Source organism: Cyclopterus lumpus, chromosome 14 (genome assembly GCF_009769545.1).
Source record: "Cyclopterus lumpus isolate fCycLum1 chromosome 14, fCycLum1.pri, whole genome shotgun sequence".
Taxonomy (NCBI): Eukaryota; Metazoa; Chordata; class Actinopteri; order Perciformes; family Cyclopteridae; genus Cyclopterus; species Cyclopterus lumpus.
In genome coordinates, this window is record NC_046979.1 from 992,501 (window position 1) to 1,012,500 (window position 20,000).

Below are 20,000 nucleotides of genomic sequence, written 5' to 3' on the forward strand. Positions count from 1 at the left end.
TAAGAGTCTTTTGGTACATTGTCTAAAAAGAAAACTATGTTTAATGAAATCTTACGTAAAGAGGTAAAAATGAAACAGTTGTACGATAGATGTTCTAGAGCCTTCAGCATGTTGAAGTGAACTTGAGTGAATGAGTGTTTGTTTTAAAAATATAAACAGAACAAGTATTATTCGCTCAGTAATGTGAGAAAATCACATTTTATAAATCGATTTTCTTTCAATAACTTTCAACTTTTGTCGTATTTCTGCTCGTTTGTCGGCTGTATTTTAATGTTTTACAGTCCCAGTCCATCGGGCTGAACCCGCTGTACGTGATGATCCCGTGCACCCTCAGCGCCTCCTTCGCCTTCATGCTGCCGGTGGCCACGCCCCCCAACGCCATCGCTTTCTCCTACGGTTTCCTCAAAGTGTCCGACATGGTGAGAGGCGACTCCTCTGGTTGTATAGAAGTCTATGCTTCATTTGTTAAAGCTGCATTCTCTCTCCTGACCACCAGGGGGCGTCTCCTCTGGTTGTATAGAAGTCTATGCTTCATGTGTTAAAGCTGCATTCTCTCTCATGACCACCAGGTGGCGACTCCTCTGGTTGTATAGAAGTCTATGCTTCATGTGTTAAAGCTGCATTCTCTCTCCTGACCACCAGGGGGCGACTGGTTGTATAGAAGTCTATGCTTCATGTGTTAAAGCTGCATTCTCTCTCCTGACCACCAGGGGGCGACTGGTTGTATAGAAGTCTATGCTTTCTCTAGGTCCGTCCTCCTCCGTCCACATATGGTCACTTCCTGCTCGCTGGTTGCAGAGGTTTCATCTTCAACTTGTGGTAACGGTTCCGCCTCCTCTGCGCCCCCTGCAGGCTAAAACCGGCGTGGTGATGAACGTCATCGGGATCTGCTGCATCAGTCTGGCCATCAACAGCTGGGGTTACGTCATCTTCGGCCTGGACTCCTTCCCCTCGTGGGCGAACGCCACGGCGCCCGCGTAGCGACGGACGACGAGCCGCCGCCTCGACTTCGCTTTCAGGGCTCAAAAGGTTTTTATACCTCGGCTTTTGACTGCCGGTTCTGGTTCTGGTTCTGGTTCTGGTTCTGGTTAGCTATGCTATATATCTGGTTAGCAGCCTTTACTGCTATATAATGGGAACTAAAGTCTCAACTTATTGATATTTAAATATTACCGATGTGGCCAAGTCATAAAAAAGTGATGTAAGTGATGTCTTTTTATCTAATTAATTCAGTTCAATTCTACTTTAGATTTGTTTTATTAATTATTAAACTAATATCAAGCAGGTGTTTCAAACTAAAAGCTCTGAATTTATGTTTTCTGGATTATGTTTTCTGAGCTGCTTAAATACTTTTATTTTGAAACATTTGTGAATATCGGTGTCCAAACCGATAGATGTTCAATATGGAATCAATGCTGTGAAACAATTATACTAAATTCTTGAAACACGGAAAATGTAATATAAATATAAAAAATATATATATATATAATAAAATAACATTAAAATATGATTTTAAAACAAGAAAAATAGAAATAAAAATTGAAACAAAAATAGAAATGAAATATAAATATTTATAGAAATAATCAAATTAAAAAAAACAAAATAAAATAATATCTGAGTTGTTTTTTTAAACTAGAAACATGTAGGTAAACCTTGAAAAGGTTTATAATAGTAATGATGATTAAAACTAATAATTGATGATTGATATGATTTAATATTAATATTATTTGTTCATTGGTGGTGACATTATTTCCAGATGTTGTTTCCTGTTCTGCAACAACCTTTGAATTGGAATTATTTTAAGAAAATAGAAGATATACTGTATGCTTTGTATATTTAGTTATTTAGCAACATGTGAGAGTGAATCTGAACTGTACATACTTTATAATACCACGTTGTGTACTATCTATTTGCTAACAGTTTTATTTGGTGTTAATAAAAACATTTATTTGTGACAACATATTAATTGTGTGGATAAAGCTGCAATAATGCTTCAATTTAATTTATGTGATAAGAAACTCCTTCAGCTAAATAAACTCTTTGAAAAGCAAGATATAAAAGAGTTCAAAGCAGTAATATTAATGAATCCAGAAACATCAGATAGAACACATTAATATTAGATATATGTTAAAGTCCTTTAAACCCGTTTAATGTGTGAACTATTGTTGTCAAATGTCTCCCTCTAGTGGCAACGACGCGATTAGCAGCTGCCGTAAACCGCCGTAAAATATCGAAAGAAAGAGGATTGCTTTCCGGCATTTTACTGCTCGGCTATTAAAAAAGCAACAAAGAGGCTTCAGAGGTTCATTCGTTCGTGTTCTAGTGCAGAAGTTCACATCACTTGCTGCTGGTTTACGGTCCGCCTCGGCCGCCGTCATGGAAACAGGTTTGTGGCCGACTGTATTTAATAGAGGTTTTTCTCTAATTTGCTCTTTTTTTCCGAACTACGTGAGTGCTTCGAGCCGTTTAGGAGACTCTTGTTTACCGGCGTCAGGTGTGTTTATGAGCGTCAGGTGTGTTTATGAGCGTCACGAGGACGTTTAAACACGTTCAGTTCACTCGCGTATTGAGTTTAAGAGTTTCACTGACTTCCGGTGTTACGGTTTAACAGGCGACCCTGTTAACTGGAGACTTCTCGTATAGCGGTCCTCGTGAATGCAGCTTGCTTTACTTTTGTCATGACGTGTCAACTCCTCTCATGAACATTAATAATATTTACTATACGAATTAAACAATGCGGCATCCACGAGGGCAGCTACGTGTCTCTTCCAACAGCTGTCTGTAACTACGACAACGGACGCGTTGGGTCAAAGTCTCCAGTTAACACGGTCGCTTCTTAAACCGGAACACCGCGCTGCGAACCTACACACAGAACCTACACAGAACCCACACAGACCCTACACACAGAACCTACACACAGACCCCACACACAGAACCCACACACACAGAACCCACACAGACCCTACACACAGAACCTACACACAGACCCCACACACAGAACCCACACACAGAACCCACACACACAGACCCCACACACAGAACCCACACAGACCCCACACACAGAACCTACACACAGACCCCACACACAGAACCTACACACAGACCCACACACACAGAACCCACACACACAGAACCCCCACACACAGACCCCACACACAGACCCCACACACAGAACCCACACAGACCCCACACACAGAACCTACACACAGACCCCACACACAGAACCCACACAGACCCCACACACAGAACCTACACACAGAACCCACACAGACCCCACACACAGACCCCACACACAGAACCCACACAGACCCCACACAGACCCCACACACAGACCCCACACACAGACCCCCCACACACATCCCACACAAACCCCACACACAGAACCCACACACATCCCACACAGACCCCCCACACAGAACCCCCACACACAGAACCCACACACAGACCCCACACACACATCCCACACAGACCCCACACACAGACCCCACACACAGAGAACCCACACAGAGAACCCACACAGAGAACCCACACACAGACCCCACACAGAGAACCCACACACAGATCCCACACACAGACTCCACACAGAGAACCCACACACAGATCCCACACACAGAACCCACACACACAGACCCCACACAGAGAACCCACACACAGAACCCACACACAGACCCCACACACAGAACCCACACACACAGACCCCACACACAGATCCCACACACAGACCCCACACACAGAACCCACACACACAGAACCCACGCACAGAACCCACACACAGATCCCACACACAGATCCCACACACAGAACCCACACACACATCCCACACACAGAACCTACACACAGACCCCACACACAGAACCCACACACAGACCCCACACAGAACCCACACACAGAACCTACACACAGACCCCACACAGAACCCACACACAGACCCCACACACAGACCCCACACACACAGACCCCACACACAGACCCCACACACACAGAACCCACACACAGAACCCACACACACAGAACCCACACACAGAACCCACACACACAGACCCCACACACAGAACCCACACACAGAACCCACACACAGAACTCACACACACAGAACCCACACACACAGAATCCACACACAGAACCCACACACACAGAACCCACACACAGAACCCACACACAGACCCCACACACAGAACCCACACACACAGAACCCACACACAAATCCCACACACAGAACCCACACACACAGAACCCACACACACATAACCCACACACACAGACCCCACACACACAGACCCCACACACAGACCCCACACACACAGACCCCACACACAGAACCCACACACACAGAACCCACGCACAGAACCCACACACAGATCCCACACACAGATCCCACACACATACCCCACACAGAACCCACACACACATCCCACACACAGAACCTACACACAGAACCCACACACAGAACCCACACACAGACCCCACACACAGACCCCACACACAGACCCCACACACACAGACCCCACACACAGAACCCACACACACAGACCCCACACACAGACCCCACACACAGAACCCACACACACATACCCCACACAGAACCCACACACACATCCCACACACAGAACCTACACACAGATCCCACACACAGAACCCACACACAGACCCCACACACAGAACCCACACACACAGAACCCACACACAGAACCCACACACACAGACCCCACACACAGAACCCACACACAGAACTCACACACACAGAACCCACACACACAGAACCCACACACACAGAACCCACACACACAGAACCAACACACAGAACCCACACACAGACCACACACATCTCCACATTTAGCTCAAGCTACCTTTATAAATACCACATTTAGCTTAAGCTACCTTTATAAATACCACATTTAGCTTAAGCTACTTTTATAAATACCACATTTAGCTTAAGCTACCTTTATAAATACCACATTTAGCTTAAGCTACCTTTATAAATACCACATTTAGCACAAGCTACCTTTATAAATACCACATTTAGCTCAAGCTACTTTTATAAATACCACATTTAGCTCAAGCTACCTTTATGAATACCACATTTAGCTCAAGCTACCTTTATGAATACCACATTTAGCTCAAGCTACCTTTATAAATACCACATTTAGCTCAAGCTACCTTTATGAATACCACATTTAGCTCAAGCTACCTTTATGAATACCACATTTAGCACAAGCTACCTTTATAAATACCACATTTAGCTCAAGCTACTTTTATAAATACCACATTTAGCTCAAGCTACCTTTATGAATACCACATTTAGCTCAAGCTACCTTTATGAATACCACATTTAGCTCAAGCTACCTTTATAAATACCACATTTAGCTCAAGCTACCTTTATAAATACCACATTTAGCACAAGCTACCTTTATAAATACCACATTTAGCTCAAGCTACCTTTATGAATACCACATTTAGCTCAAGCTACCTTTATGAATACCACATTTAGCTCAAGCTACCTTTATGAATACCACATTTAGCTCAAGCTACCTTTATGAATACCACATTTAGCTCAAGCTACCTTTATGAATACCACATTTAGCTCATGTATCCGGTGCATTGGGGTAAATGTGGCGCAGTAACTCTGGAGTGATGCATGTTCTCATCATCATTCCTACTGGAGGAGCTTGAACCTTGAGTTCATTGACTGTAGACATGATGTCAATCTTCTACAGAGATGACTTCATTGAGCTGAGGCCTTTTGTTATCTCATTTTGCTGCAGCAATGATAGTCTGATAAACCTTTGAGACCAGCTGATCCATGCTGGTTTAGAGATATCTTCTCTAAAGACTTTAGAGAGCGGAGATGTGTGAGTGCTGTGTCTTTATTAAGAAGCTTCTTATCTGGAGATGCTTGATCTCATCAAGAGTTTCATAATCGTAGACGTCTGAAATCTCTCCGATACCTCTGTCTGCCCATAACTTAAAACCAGGGTCGTTAGTACGTAAAGGTTCTTGGGATAGAGAGTCTCTCCCCAAGATAACGTAACGCCGGGCCGCTCAGCGTATTCCTAACTCAGGGCTTTGAGTGCCGAGTAGAGATATGAGAGGGTTTCTCCATCCTTATCCAGTGCAGCGGACTGGTGGTTGGCCAGCCCATAATAAGAGGGAGTCTTAACCCCCCTCGGTCACATGGGCGTCTGGAGCGTCTCTCGTTCCAAACGCAATTACAAAATCAAGGTTTTGTTTGAGTAAATAAAGGAGGAGGAGCCAGTGGGACGGTTAGAAAGGTACAAGAAGTTAAAGAATGTTCACCTCCAGAATATTGATACGCCCAATTATGGACAATTGTTGTTGTTGTTGTTGTGGTGGTCCAGAGGAGCAGGCCAGGAACCGTTTCCAGTCGGAGCTCGAGTTCATCCAGTGTCTGGCCAACCCCAACTACCTGAACTGTGAGTGGCCCCATGATGGTGATGAAGATGATGGTGGTGAAGATGGTGATGATGAAGATGATGGTGAAGTTTCTTTGTGTCTCCAGTTCTGGCTCAGAGAGGCTTCCTGAGGGAGAGGCCCTTCATTAACTACCTGAAGTACCTCCTGTACTGGAAGGAGCCCGAGTACGCCAAGTTCCTCAAGTAAGATTGTTGTTGTTGTTGTTATTATTATCCTGTATTGGTCTCTCAGAGGGGAAGTTAGGGCCTTGATGCTGTCAACCAATCACAGTCCAGCAATGAACTTCTCAATTAACAAGCTTCCTGATGTCTTTAAACACCATCACCATCATCATCATCATCATCATCATCATCATCACATGGTTTATTCTGACTCAACCACACATATAAATACTAGATGATGTGGATTCATCCGCCGCTGAAAATAGTCCCCAACAAAGATTGAAGATTTGCAAGACTTCCTGTTTCTAAGGCTCGTAAAACTAAATGTCCTTTATGACGCGTACGTTCCTTCCTCACGACACCTTGCAAAGGATTGTGGGTAAGGGGACCAGGGTTCATTAGAACATGCTGGTTTTACTGGCAGACTGAGTAGTTTCACGTAAACCAGGAGAACTTAAAGCTGCAGTAACCCTGACGCTCCTCCTCTTCCTCATGCTCCTCCTCTTCTTCTTCTTGCTCCTCTTGCTCTTCTTCTTCCTCCTCTTCCTCAAGCTCCTCCTCTTCTTCTTCTTCTTCTTCTTCTTCTTCTTCCTCCTGCTCCTCCTCTTCTTCTTCTTGCTCCTCTTCTTCATCTTCCTGCTCCTCCTCTTGCTCCTCCACTTCCTCCTCTTCTTCATCTTCCTGCTCCTCCTCTTGCTCCTCTTCTTCTTCTTCTTCTTCTTCTTCCTCCTCTTCTTCCTCCTCTTGCTCCTCCACTTCCTCCTCTTCTTCCTCCTCCTCCTCTTGCTCCTCCTCTTCCTACCTTTTCTTCTTCTTCCTCCTCTTGCTCTTCCTCTTCCTTCCTCTTCTTCTTCTTCCTCCTCTTCCTCCTGCTCCTCCTCTTCTTCTTCTTGCTCCTCTTGCTCTTCTTCCTCCTCTTCCTCATGCTCCTCCTCTTCTTCTTCTTCTTGCTCCTCTTCTTCATCTTCCTTCTTCTTCTTCTTCCTCTTCCTCCTCCTCCTCTTCTTCTTCCTCCTGCTCCTCCTCTTCCTCTTCCACCTCTTGCTCCTCCTCTTCTTCTTCTTCCTCCACCTCCTCTTCTTCTTCTTCCTCCTCCTCTTTTTGCTCCTCCTCTTCTTCTTCTTCCTCCTCTTCCCCCTCCTCCTCTTCTTCTTCTTCCTCCTGCTCCTCCTCTTCTTCTTCTTCTTCTTCTTCTTGCTCCTCCTTCTTCCTCCTGCTCCTCTTCTTCTTCTTCCTCCTGCTCCTCTTCTTCTTCTTCCTCCTGCTCCTCCTCTTCTTCTTCTTGCTCATCTTGTTTATTCAAGCTTACAAGCTGGAAAAGGTTCAACAGCCACGTCTCTCTTCCTTCATACATTGTATTACATGGTGATTTATACAAGCACATGCCCCCCCCTCCAGGGCCCCACTATGATGACAAACCAAGAAACAGTGTGAATGTCTTGGATAGAGTAGAGAGGAACAAAGAACAGAGTGTGTTGGTTTGGATGAGGCATGTGGACTTCTGTCCTCCTCCTTCCTCCCTGTTGCTCTGCCCTTGAACCAGTTCACAAAATAACAGATTTTTACCGTCACATTCCGCTCTTTTGATTACTCTATAATCATACAATATTGCCAAAAATATGTTTTCACGAGACTAATGAACACAAATAACAGTTAATGTTCCCCAAATGAGTGGACTCCATGGACGTCGTGTTTCAGGCATGATTTTTTAAATGGTGTTTACAGCCAACCAGTTTGTATGGAATTCACCCGAGCAACTGGTTTATCCACAGAAAACGGTCAGACACTGTATACTCTTTACGTGTGTGTGACTATATGTGTATTTGTGGGTGTGGAGCTGAATGGGTAGCTCCCTCGTTGGTGGTGGCTATCCACTTGTTGCAGCCGACAGCCGTCAGCCGCGTCGGCTGTTGGTGACACAGAACTATGAAAGTCTGTCGGTCACAGAGTCTTTTGCTCTTTTAGTGAGGAGCTGTGTTGGTTCAGCTGGAGCCGTGTTTGCAGTGGGTGGCGTGTATCCAGGTGGCTCGTTCTGCCACTTTAACTGCTGTGTGGGTCACCAACAGGATCTGGAATGGGCCTTGCCACCGCTTATCTTTCTGAAGTCTTTCACCACCACGAAGTCAGCAGGCTGTAGTTTATGCAGCGGACCCAGAGCTTCCTTGGGAAGCGCCGCTACAACCTGTTTCCTTATGTCAGACAAAGTGGAAGAGAGGTGCAATAGGTCAGCATGTCATCTTCACACAGTGTAGTAGAAGGGAGTGGTGCTCCTGGAGCTTCCACACCAATGTGGGGAGGAACTGCAAAAAGGATTTTGAATGGACTCGAGTTGCTGCGTGTTCGTTTCCTCATGTACATCAGAACCAAAGGCAGCGCTTTGGTCCAGGATAATCCTGTCTGGGCAACACTTGGCTCATTTTGTTTTCAGTGTTCCGTTCTCTCTCTCCACCGCTCCTCCACTGGCAGGATGGTATGCACAGTGTGTCTTTAAGTCAATGTATGCACTCAATTCTGTGTGAACCAGTGTCACTGGAAATCTTAGTTGGGATTCCCCAGCGAGGAATGATTTCTGAAATCGGTGCCTTTGCTACAGTGGCCGCTGTCTGTTTGCTGGACGGGAACACTTCAACCCATTTGGACCACATGTCTACCTTCACTAGACAGTGTTTCTTACCTTAAGTCCATCATTACATGTTCAAATGGCCTTGTAGGTGGTGGATGTGATACTGGCACTGGGCGACCGACATTGTGTGTCATGTAATGCATGCTTGACTAAATGTTTGTGCGTAAGCTGCAAAGCTCTTTGTGAACCATGTTGCATCCATGATACTTAACATTCCCCCTTTTGACACACGGTCTAACCCATGTGTCAATTTCGCATAATGTGGGAAGAAATGTTTAGGTAAACAAGGGTTACCGTTCGGACCATACCAAGTACCGTCAGTGAGTGGAGTTGGAGGAGGACCAGAGGCGTCTCTCATCCGAAGTAGAGTGACTGCATGGCTGTAAGAGAGGAGGGCAGTGAGACCATGACACAAACAGGTTTGGGGAGAAGACGTCTAGCAGCAGCTTTTGCAGCTAAATCTGCACGCTCATTTCCCTTTGAGATGTCGTGTTTGATGTGTGCGCTCTACATTTGCAAACAGCAATAGCTCTGGGCAACAAAATTGCGTCCAATAGTTCTGCTATCAGTGTGTGATGTAGCACTGGTCTGCCATCTGATTTAAGGACATTTCTGTGTTTCCACAATGCGCCAAAAGCGTGTCTGGAATCTGTGTGAATGGTTGCAGTTTTACCCTTTGCCTGTTTACGAGCTTCTGTGAGTGCGATTAGCTCTGCTGCTTGGGCTGAGAGGTGACAGAACAGCTGAGTCTGAAACAACAGAGAAACCCACAAGATTAGTACCAGTCAAGGGATCCCGTGAAGCAGATCCGTCAACATGCATTACCCAGTCACTGTTGAGTAGAGGAGTGCACTGAGCTTGGAGCTCAACAGTTATGCTCCCCTCCGTCCTCAGGATGGGGAGTAGAGGTGCAGGATTAAGAACACTGCAGCGTCTAACCGTGACATTAGGCATGTCGAGGAGACGTGTGTGATAACGTAGTAACGTGCTGCAGAAAGGTGAGACGATTTCTGTTCTAGGAGAATTAACGAAACCGAGTGTGTAACTAGTAAAGTTAGTGGAGCGTAGCCCACCATGTCACGAGAGGCTATAAGAGCCCTTTCTGCAGAAGCCACTGCGCGGAGACACCACGAGGCTGTAAGAGTACCGATGTCATACAGCTGGAGCGTTCATGTTTGAGTGAACGTCTTTTTTGGATCAGGCAGACCGACAGTGGGTGGAGTCTGTAAGGCGCATTTCATGTCTGTGAAAGCTTTTGAGGCTGCTGGGAGCCACTGGATTTTGTGTATCAATGCAGAGAGAGGTTGTTCAAGCCGAGAGTAATTTGGAATAAATGAACGACAGTAAGAACACATCCCTAAAAATGACATCATTTGTTCTTTGTTTGAGGTTTTGGAAGTGTCACAATTGAGGCAATGCGTTTTGGCGAGAGTGTTTTGCCTTTACCGGAAATGTCATGACCTAGGAAATGTAGTTTAGATAAGCTGGCTTTATGTCCTTCTGCTGCAAGATGTTTAAGAAGTTTGAGTGTGTCCTGCTGGCGTTGTTGTTGTGTTGGAGCTGCAATGAGACAATCGTCAACATATAGCAGAAGAGCGGACCCTGGAGACAGAGTGAGGCTCTCTAAGCTTTAGTGCTTCGTTGTGAATAGTAGGTGATTCTGTGTAGCCCTGACATAAACAAGTGAAAGTGTATGGCTTGCCATTAAAATTAAGTGCGAACCAGAACTGACTGTCTTTGTCCACTGGGACACTGAAAACGCATTTGAGAGATCAACCACCGAAAACCATTGAGAATCAGGTGGAACCTGTACCATAATGGTGTATGGGTTGGGGACATTTGGGGCTCGTGCGTGGACGGCTGCATTAACTGCTTTGAGGTCCTGCACAAAGCGCCACTCTGTTGGTTTGTCTGCATCTCTGATCTTTTTAACAGGAACAATAGGTGTTCTTACCGGAGAGTCAGGACATGGAACAATGACCCCGGCCTGTAAGAGGGAGTTGAACACTGGTGTAATACCGTCAATGGCCTCTTGGCGCAGTGGGTATTGATGTTTATGTGGACGGAAGTCTGAGCGAGGTGTGATGACCACAGGTTGGCAGTTTTTGATGAGTCCCACGTCATATTTATGCGAAGGTAATGTGGTAAGGTGTGGAAAATGCAAATGGTTGTTTAAAGAAGCCTGTCGAATGAGAGCGCATGATGGTTGGGTCAAAAGGACCCAAGTCTCTCCACTGGTCCACCGTGGCTTTGGACAAGGAGATGTGTGGGAAGGAACCAGGCACCTGGAAGAGGGGCTGCTGTGAGGAGGTGAGAGAAACAGAACCAGCAGATTTAAATGTAGACCAAAACAGTGTAGAACACTGAATGTAATCATTTAAATCCTGCAGAAACAACTGTTCATATGATGTATCTGGCTCATGTGACACATGCACTGTGCTCCAGCCTGGACGCGTCCTGCAGTCAGACGAGACAGGCGTGCATCAACGGGGATCCACCACTGGTACACCAACAGAGGATCACAAAGGGTTGATTTCACCATCTGAGGGACTTTTCTTTGTCTTACTACCCGCAATCCTGTGGGAGTAGAGATGAGGCTGATGCCAAAAGAACACATGAGATTAATGGGACAGAGCGAGGACAACAGAAATGAATGTTTCGTCTTATGTCCGGTTCAGTTGAGTCAGTGTGTGTACTCGTGTGGTGAAGTTTTCAACAACTGTTAACCCTGAAGCCCCTTGAGAGTAAACATGTCTGCCTCTCAACTTTTGATTAGGAAAATGGTGTGTGTGTGTGTGTGTGTGTGTGTGTGTGTGTGTGTGTGTGTGTGTGTGTGTGTGTGTGTGTGTGTGTGTGTGTGTGTGTGTGTGTGTGTGTGTGTGTGTGTGTGTGTGTGTGTGTGTGTGTGTGTGTGTGTGTGTGTGTGTGTGTGTGTGTGTGTGTGTGTGTGTGTGTGTGTGTGTGTGTGTGTGTGTGTGTGTGTGTGTGTGTGTGTGTGTGTGTGTGACTTCCCTTATCATGACGAGTTGGCGGAGCGGAGGTCGTCTCCTCCCCACGTGCACACCCCCCCCCCTCCTTGAAGTCAGTCTGAACCATGGTATTGGTTCCTGCTGTCTCGACCATCATTGCCATCATGATTGTTCTCCTGGCGTTTGTCCGGTAGGCGACAGTCTCTTGCCCAGTGTCCATCTTTTTCACAGTTGAAACATACATTTGAGGATGTATGTTGTGTGCTGTTAAAGTTACATCTTCCACGTCTCCGTCCTCTCCAGTTGTTGAAGGCTTCTTTTGTGTATAAATAAAGTGTTGTTTGGGGAGCAGGGGGAGGGGGAGGGGGATGTCCTTCAGTGCCTTTGGCACAGCGTTGAGGGCACTTCTTCTTTCGGAGGTCTGTGTCTCAGATCATATACTGGTGCTGCTACTGGTGCTGTTGGTGCTGCTGCTGTTGGTGCTGCTGGTGCTGCTGTTGGTGCTGCTGGTGCTACTGGTGCTGGTGCTGCTGTTGGTGCTGCTGCTACTGGTCTTTATCGTTTATGTAGGTCAAGGTCGCAATTATACGATTTCAGAGTTTTGTCTGAATGCAATCGTTAGTTCGTAAATTGTTCCTATCTTCTATGGTCAAGGTCGTGATTAAACAATCATTCCTATCTTCCTTGTCGGTCAAGGTCGTGATTAAATACGATAACGTATCAATCATTTCTATCTTCCAAGTAAAAAGAAATGTGGATGATGATGGACCAGAAACCTGTTACACTTATTTTATTGATCAATACACGTTTTAAGTATCCGGTTAAGACAAATTATCATCATTAGAGACCCTAATTACTAAATTAATTTCTCCTGTTTGCATTAAAATCAATTAGAAATTTAGAATATCAACTTCTTACCCGGATTGAAGAAATGACTTCTTTGTTTTGGATCGTTGTGAAGTCGATCAGGTCTCTCTGGAAGCCGCCCCCCCTCTCCTCGTCTAATGAGCTATGGGGCAGAATCAGTTTTGGTGTATCCTGAAGGGACCCCAACCCGGACGACCTCGGAGTCCTGATGGAGCTTCAAACGATCTCACTTCTGACACAAGTTGTGGTGGAAGATGTCTATGTTTGATCAGGAGGAGAGTTGTGGTTCAAATATTCAACAAACAACAATGTAAACAAAATGCAACAAACAGTCTCCAAAGAATCAAAGTTGTCTTTGTTTATTCAAGCTTACAAGCTGGAAAAGGTTCAACAGCCACGTCTCTCTTCCTTCATACATTGTATTACATGGTGATTTATACAAGCACATGCCCCCCCCTCCAGGGCCCCACTATGATGACAAACCAAGAAACAGTGTGAATGTCTTGGATAGAGTAGAGAGGAACAAAGAACAGAGTGTGTTGGTTTGGATGAGGCATGTGGACTTCTGTCCTCCTCCTTCCTCCCTGTTGCTCTGCCCTTGAACCAGTTCACAAAATAACAGATTTTTACCGTCACATCCTCTTCTTCTTCTTCATGCTCCTCCTCTTCCTCCCTCTTCTTCTTCCTCCACCTCCTCTTCTTTTTCCTCTTCTTCTTCTTCATCCTCCTCTTCTTCTTCCTCCTCTTCCTCCCTTTTCTTCTTCTTCCTCCTCCTCCTCCTGCTCTTGCTCTTCTTCTTCTTCTTCTTCTTCCTCCTCTTCCACCTCTTGCTCCTCCTCTTCTTCCTCCTCTTTTTGCTCCTCCTCTTCCTCCCTTTTCTTCTTCTTCCTCCTCTTCCTCTTGTTCCTCCTCTTCTTCTTCTTCTTCCTCCACCTCCTTCTTTTTCCTCCTCTTCTTCTTCTTCTTCTTCCTCCTCCTCTTTTTGCTCCTCCTCTTCTTCCTCTTCCTCCCTTTTCTTCTTCCTCCTCCTCTTTTTGCTCCTCCTCTTCTTCCTCTTCCTCCCTTTTCTTCTTCTTCCTCCTCTTGCTCCTCCTCTTCCTCCCTTTTCTTCTTCCTCTTGCTCTTCTTCTTCTTCTTCCTCCTCCTCCTCTTTTTGCTCCTCCTCCTCCTCCTCTTCTTCTTCCTCCTCCTCAGGTACCCTCACTGCCTGCACATGCTGGAGCTGCTGCAGTACGAACACTTCCGGAAGGAGCTGGTGAACGCTCAGTGCACCAAGTTCATTGACGAGCAGCAGCTGCTGCACTGGCAGCATTACTCCAGGAAGCGCAGCCGGCTGCAGCAGGCGCTCGCCGAGCAGCAGCCGGCGCAGCAGCAGCAGCCGGTTGCCCACGGCAACGCAGCCGCCAAGTGAGGAGGTCACGGGATGTTTGTACGTAAACAGTGCGCTGTGGTATAATATGTTATATCAATTTATTATAATATATTATTTCATGATATAGTATAATGGAACAAAATACATTATAATGTAATATAATATGTATTGTGATTTATTATATTATGACATTATTTAATAGTATATTCTGTTATAGTATATTATATAATATGATATAAAATATTATATCCTATCATAGAGCCGCACTGATCAGCTGGTGCTTCGTGTTTTTGGATCCTGACATTAAATTAATGAACAGCAGCTAGTTTGAAGTGAATCAATGAATTCAATCATTTGGTGGACGACCTCTGACCTTTCAGATCTGCTCATGAAGGAAAAATAAAAGACTAACTGACAACAAACACGATTTATTCAGATAAAGAAATGTTTCCTTTATTTCTGCACATTAAAAAAAAATAAAGTGAGTTTGTATTTACTACTTTCTTCCATTAAAAAGTGACATTGATGAACTTTCCTGGGATGTTTATTGATTAATAATAAGTTAACTACTAAGACATGTTTCAGTTTTATGATCTTTTTTGTTGTAAAGAGTTTCTTTGAATAAAAACAAAGCTGCAGAATGTAATGTTAGATAAACTATTACAGACATTGTCTAGTAACTCCAATACTTTTCCTTCTGTTTTTTTTCCCTTCTATATTTTACATTTTATTTGATATTCTTTGATTTTGTATTTTTTGGCTAGTATTTATACACAACGAATTCCGATTTACTTAATGTGTTGATGTGCCAATAAGTTGTTTATATGTATATGCTTAATTATGTGTCAATTTCATCATTGTGTTAATTAATTCAATTATTTGTTTATTGACAAATCCCTAATGTTGTCCTCCACAGATCGGATATTATTATATTCCGGCTCTAGTAGAAATCATTTAATAATCAAATAAATGTTAAATAAAAAATAAAAAAACATTATTTTTCACTCGATTAAATATGAAGCGACGTCGCTTTTATTCTGAAGGGATCGGTTCGGAAGTCGTTAAGTGACGTCAGCCGGTACACCTCTGCCATTGGTTCTCTATGTAGCGGTGTTGCGTTAATCTCCGCCCCCCCGTAGAGAGATGCTTGTTCGCCGATTCTCGATACTTTACTTTTATCCGGTGACTGCAGCGGACCGACGGGACACCGGGACGGACGACGACCGGCGAAGTCTCCGGTGACACGCGACGTCTCGATTGTTGGTGATTAATTCCAGTATATTTGTATGAAAGTGTCCATTTAAAGGAACAAAGCTAAAAGTAGCTGGTTGTATTGTATGAGGAGTTTATGACGCAGCGAGAAAGCGAGAAGAACTTTAGCGACTTTTTAGGGTCCTCGTGACGACATCGTCGTAGAGGAACCTATTGTTTTTCTGAGTTATTATTTTCCTCCGCCTGGAAACCGCATTTTGAGGCCTTTATCATATCCCAAACGTTCTTAAATTTGACATGCATATCAGGCCTGGCGAAAAATTTGATAATTTGGAGGTCTCGCATTTTAGTACAAATAAATTTCTCTATAGCGCCCCCTTGTGTCAAAAAGCCCACTGTTTTTGCTAACATTGTCCGATTGACTTGAAATTTGGTACACATGTCCACTTGGACCTCCTCTACAAAACACTAATTGGTCGTTAAGAAATGCGCCAACTTAGATTTTCCGCCATTTTGAATTTGGTAAAAAACACGTTTTTTCAATTTTCTCCTAAACGCTGGGTCCGATTGATACGAAAATTTATATGGTTAATTATTGGTTCAATGTCATCAAATGGTGTGAAAATATTGTTGATATCTCATTGCGTTAAAAAGATATGGGCCAATTAGCTTTTAAGGGGTGCGGCCTCATATTTAAAGACACATAACTTCCAAATAACTTGGCCTATCCATTCAAAATTGCTAGCATATGTCCACATTGTGTCCCTTAACGTTCCCTAATTTGTTCATAATATTTGAACCTTAGGGGGCGCTGCAGTAAAATGTTCAATAACGCCATTTTTAGCCTTTTTTGGCGTTTTTTCACTTTTTTGGATGTCGCAAAACTGCGAACTCCTCCTAGAGCTTAAACCCGATTAATTCCAAAATCTGGCTATGTGTACTAGAGACCTTGGCCATGAAAAGTTATCAAAGGATTTCAAAAATATAAAACTTTGTGCGTTCGGACATATTTCAAAGTTTCGCCATTCGCCATAAAAATGTAAGTTGTTATAACTCGGCCATACATAATCTAATCTGCTCAAAAATATTCATATGACATACTGACCCTGAAGACATCCATATAATAATTTTGAATTCACGTCATAGCGCCACCTAGTGGCACATTTTAAAACTTTTCCTCACGCTTTGGCGAGTTGTAAAACAGTGTACTCCTCCTAGAGCTTAAACCCGATTCATTCCTAAGTCGGGCAGTGTGATCTTATATATATATATATATATATATATATATATATATATATATATATATATAAATGTATCACACATATATATAAAATGTGTGATACATTTATATATTTAAATCATCAGCGAGGTAGTAAATAAAACAGTTGGTCATTGTGGTGACAAAGAAACACTACAAGTAAACGTCTGCATTCAAAAGGTGTAGTCCTGGTCCTCTACAGACCTCAGTGTAGTCCTGGTCCTCTACAGACCTCAGTGTAGTCCTGGTCCTCTACAGACCTCAGTGTAGTCCTGGTCCTCTATAGACCTCAGTGTAGTCCTGGTCCTCTACAGACCTCAGTGTAGTCCTGGTCCTCTACAGACCTCAGTGTAGTCCTGGTCCTCTACAGACCTCAGTGTAGTCCTGGTCCTCTATAGACCTCAGTGTAGTCCTGGCCCTCTACAGACCTCAGTGTAGTCCTGGTCCTCTATAGACCTCAGTGTAGTCCTGGCCCTCTACAGACCTCAGTTCCTCTACAGACCTCAGTGTAGTCCTGGTCCTCTACAGACCTCAGTGTAGTCCTGGTCCTCTACAGACCTCAGTGTAGTCCTGGTCCTCTACAGACCTCAGTGTAGTCCTGGTCCTCTATAGACCTCAGTGTAGTCCTGGCCCTCTACAGACCTCAGTTCCTCTACAGACCTCAGTGTAGTCCTGGTCCTCTACAGACCTCAGTGTAGTCCTGGTCCTCTATAGACCTCAGTGTAGTCCTGGCCCTCTACAGACCTCAGTTCCTCTACAGACCTCAGTGTAGTCCTGGTCCTCTACAGACCTCAGTGTAGTCCTGGTCCTCTACAGACCTCAGTGTAGTCCTGGTCCTCTACAGACCTCAGTGTAGTCCTGGTCCTCTACAGACCTCAGTCTTTCTTTATGTATCGTTTTTCTAATCGTCTCATGTTTATTGATGCATTTTGCAACATTTGTATCAATAACCTGTGAAGTGACCGAGCCCCTCGTCTTCGTCAGGAGGAAGATGGTTCTGCGGCGCGTGGCGGTGGTCGGTGCCGGGGCGGCGGGTCTCTGCGCCGCCAGACACATCCTGTCCCGCCTGGACCGCTTCGCCCCCCCAGTGGTGTTCGAGCTCGGCGACAAAGTCGGCGGCACCTGGTGTTACGAGGACCGGGTCATGGGGGACGCCGGTAGACCGGCGGTTCACAGCAGCATGTACAGAGACCTCAGGTAACTGGTAAGAGGCACTGGTAAGAGGCACTGGTAAGAGGCACTGGTTAGAGGCACTGGTAAGAGTCACTGGTAAGAGGCACTGGTAAGAGTCACTGGTAAGAGTCACTGGTTAGAGTCACTGGTAAGAGGCACTGGTAAGAGTCACTGGTTAGAGTCACTGGTTAGAGTCACTGGTAAGAGGCACTGGTAAGAGTCACTGGTTAGAGGCACTGGTAAGAGTCACTGGTTAGAGTCACTGGTTAGAGTCACTGGTAAGAGTCACTGGTTAGAGTCACTGGTTAGAGTCACTGGTAAGAGTCACTGGTAAGAGTCACTGGTTAGAGTCACTGGTAAGAGGCACTGGTTAGAGTCACTGGTAAGAGTCACTGGTTAAAGTCACTGGTAAGAGGCACTGGTAAGAGGCACTGGTAAGAGGCACTGGTTAGAGTCACTGGTAAGAGGCACTGGTAAGAGGCACTGGTAAGAGGCACTGGTAAGAGTCACTGGTTAAAGTCACTGGTAAGAGGCACTGGTAAGAGGCACTGGTAAGAGGCACTGGTTAGAGTCACTGGTTAGAGGCACTGGTAAGAGTCACTGGTAAGAGGCACTGGTAAGAGTCACTGGTAAGAGTCACTGGTAAGAGTCACTGGTTAGAGTCACTGGTTAGAGGCACTGGTAAGAGTCACTGGTAAGAGTCACTGGTAAGAGTCACTGGTAAGAGTCACTGGTTAGAGTCACTGGTAAGAGTCACTGGTAAGAGTCACTGGTAAGAGTCACTGGTAAGAGTCACTGGTAAGAGTCACTGGTTAGAGTCACTGGTTAGAGTCACTGGTTAGAGGCACTGGTAAGAGGAACTGGTAAGAGTCACTGGTTAGAGTGGTATTAGTACTTATACTGTAACAGAGTACCTTTACAGAGTGGTATTAGTACTTATACTGTAACAGAGTACCTTTACAGAGTGGTATTAGTACTTATACTGTAACAGAGTACCTTTACAGAGTGGCATTAGTACTTATACTGTAACAGAGTACCTTTACAGAGTGGTATTAGTACTTATACTGTAACAGAGTACCTTTACAGAGTGGTATTAGTACTTATACTGTAACAGAGTACCTTTACAGAGTGGTATTAGTACTTATACTGTAACAGAGTACCTTTACAGAGTGGTATTAGTACTTATACTGTAACAGAGTACCTTTACAGAGTGGTATTAGTACTTATACTGTAACAGAGTACCTTTACAGAGTGGTATTAGTACTTATACTGTAACAGAGTACCTTTACAGAGTGGTATTAGTACTTATACTGTAACAGAGTACCTTTACAGAGTGGTATTAGTACTTATACTGTAACAGAGTACCTTTACAGAGTGGTATTAGTACTTATACTGTAACAGAGTACCTTTACAGAGTGGCATTAGCCAGACAGAAGTACTCCAGTCCGTCTCCTCCCAACAGGACCAACCTTCCCAAGGAGGTGATGATGTTCCCAGACTTCCCCTTTGAGTCCCAGCTGAGCAGCTTCCTGCCCCATCAGGAGATCCAGAGGTACCTGGAGAAGTACTGCCAGAAGTACAACGTCCTGCCCCACATCCGGGTGAGTTACTTTGTTACTGTACTACATCTCAGAGGTATGTGTCCTACTTTATACTGTACTTGTTTCTCTGTGTGTCAGTTCAACACAATGGTGGATAAAGTGAAGCCTGTTGTCGCGGAGAAGGAGGAGGAGAAGGAGGAGAAGGAGGAGAAGGAGGAGGAGAGAGAGACGTGGGAAGTGACATCATCGGATCTTTCAGGTCGTCAAAGAACAGAAACCTTCGACTCGGTCTTCGTCTGTTCGGGGTGAGAAAAACGTCAAGATAAATGACGACGTTTAGATCTCGTTTAATAACATATAAATATGTTATTATTCAAGTTGTTACTTCCTGG

At 44.7% G+C, this 20,000-nt stretch overlaps 3 protein-coding genes across 4 annotated transcripts in view; all 3 read left to right on the top strand.

The window, feature by feature from the left end:
* The window catches only part of LOC117742771 (solute carrier family 13 member 5-like), a 16,764-nt gene extending 15,783 nt beyond the window's left edge, over positions 1-981 (top strand). Inside the window, exons 11-12 of the mRNA XM_034550392.1 lie at positions 282-419; positions 853-981. Coding sequence (XP_034406283.1) covers positions 282-419; positions 853-981 — 267 coding nt within the window. The remainder of the gene's footprint in view (positions 1-281; positions 420-852) is intronic.
* Positions 982-2,252: 1,271 nt separating this feature from the next.
* med31 (mediator complex subunit 31) lies at positions 2,253-15,110 on the top strand. Its single transcript, XM_034550696.1, has 4 exons — positions 2,253-2,386; positions 6,357-6,431; positions 6,518-6,614; positions 14,247-15,110. Exons 1-4 carry the CDS (start codon positions 2,377-2,379, stop codon positions 14,461-14,463), a joined length of 399 nt encoding a protein of 132 aa, XP_034406587.1. The 5' UTR covers positions 2,253-2,376; the 3' UTR covers positions 14,464-15,110.
* A 434-nt stretch (positions 15,111-15,544) lies between these two features.
* The window catches only part of LOC117743108 (flavin-containing monooxygenase FMO GS-OX5), a 7,424-nt gene continuing 2,968 nt past the window's right edge, over positions 15,545-20,000 (top strand). Inside the window, exons 1-4 of one of the 2 annotated variants that reach the window (XM_034550875.1) lie at positions 15,545-15,687; positions 17,879-18,091; positions 19,530-19,668; positions 19,747-19,913. In XM_034550875.1, the coding sequence (XP_034406766.1) occupies positions 17,886-18,091; positions 19,530-19,668; positions 19,747-19,913 (512 nt within the window). In that variant the 5' untranslated portion in view covers positions 15,545-15,687; positions 17,879-17,885. The remainder of the gene's footprint in view (positions 15,688-17,878; positions 18,092-19,529; positions 19,669-19,746; positions 19,914-20,000) is intronic. The other variant, XM_034550876.1, reaches the window with a different exon arrangement.

What these genes read in the sequence shown, in the direction of transcription:
- med31 (XM_034550696.1), top strand. An exon ending in CAACCCCAACTACCTGAACT is followed by an intron (nt 6,432 to 6,517) that starts GTGAGTGGCCCC and finishes TTGTGTCTCCAG; the next exon opens with TTCTGGCTCAGAGAGGCTTC. An exon ending in GAGTACGCCAAGTTCCTCAA is followed by an intron (nt 6,615 to 14,246) that starts GTAAGATTGTTG and finishes CCTCCTCCTCAG; the next exon opens with GTACCCTCACTGCCTGCACA.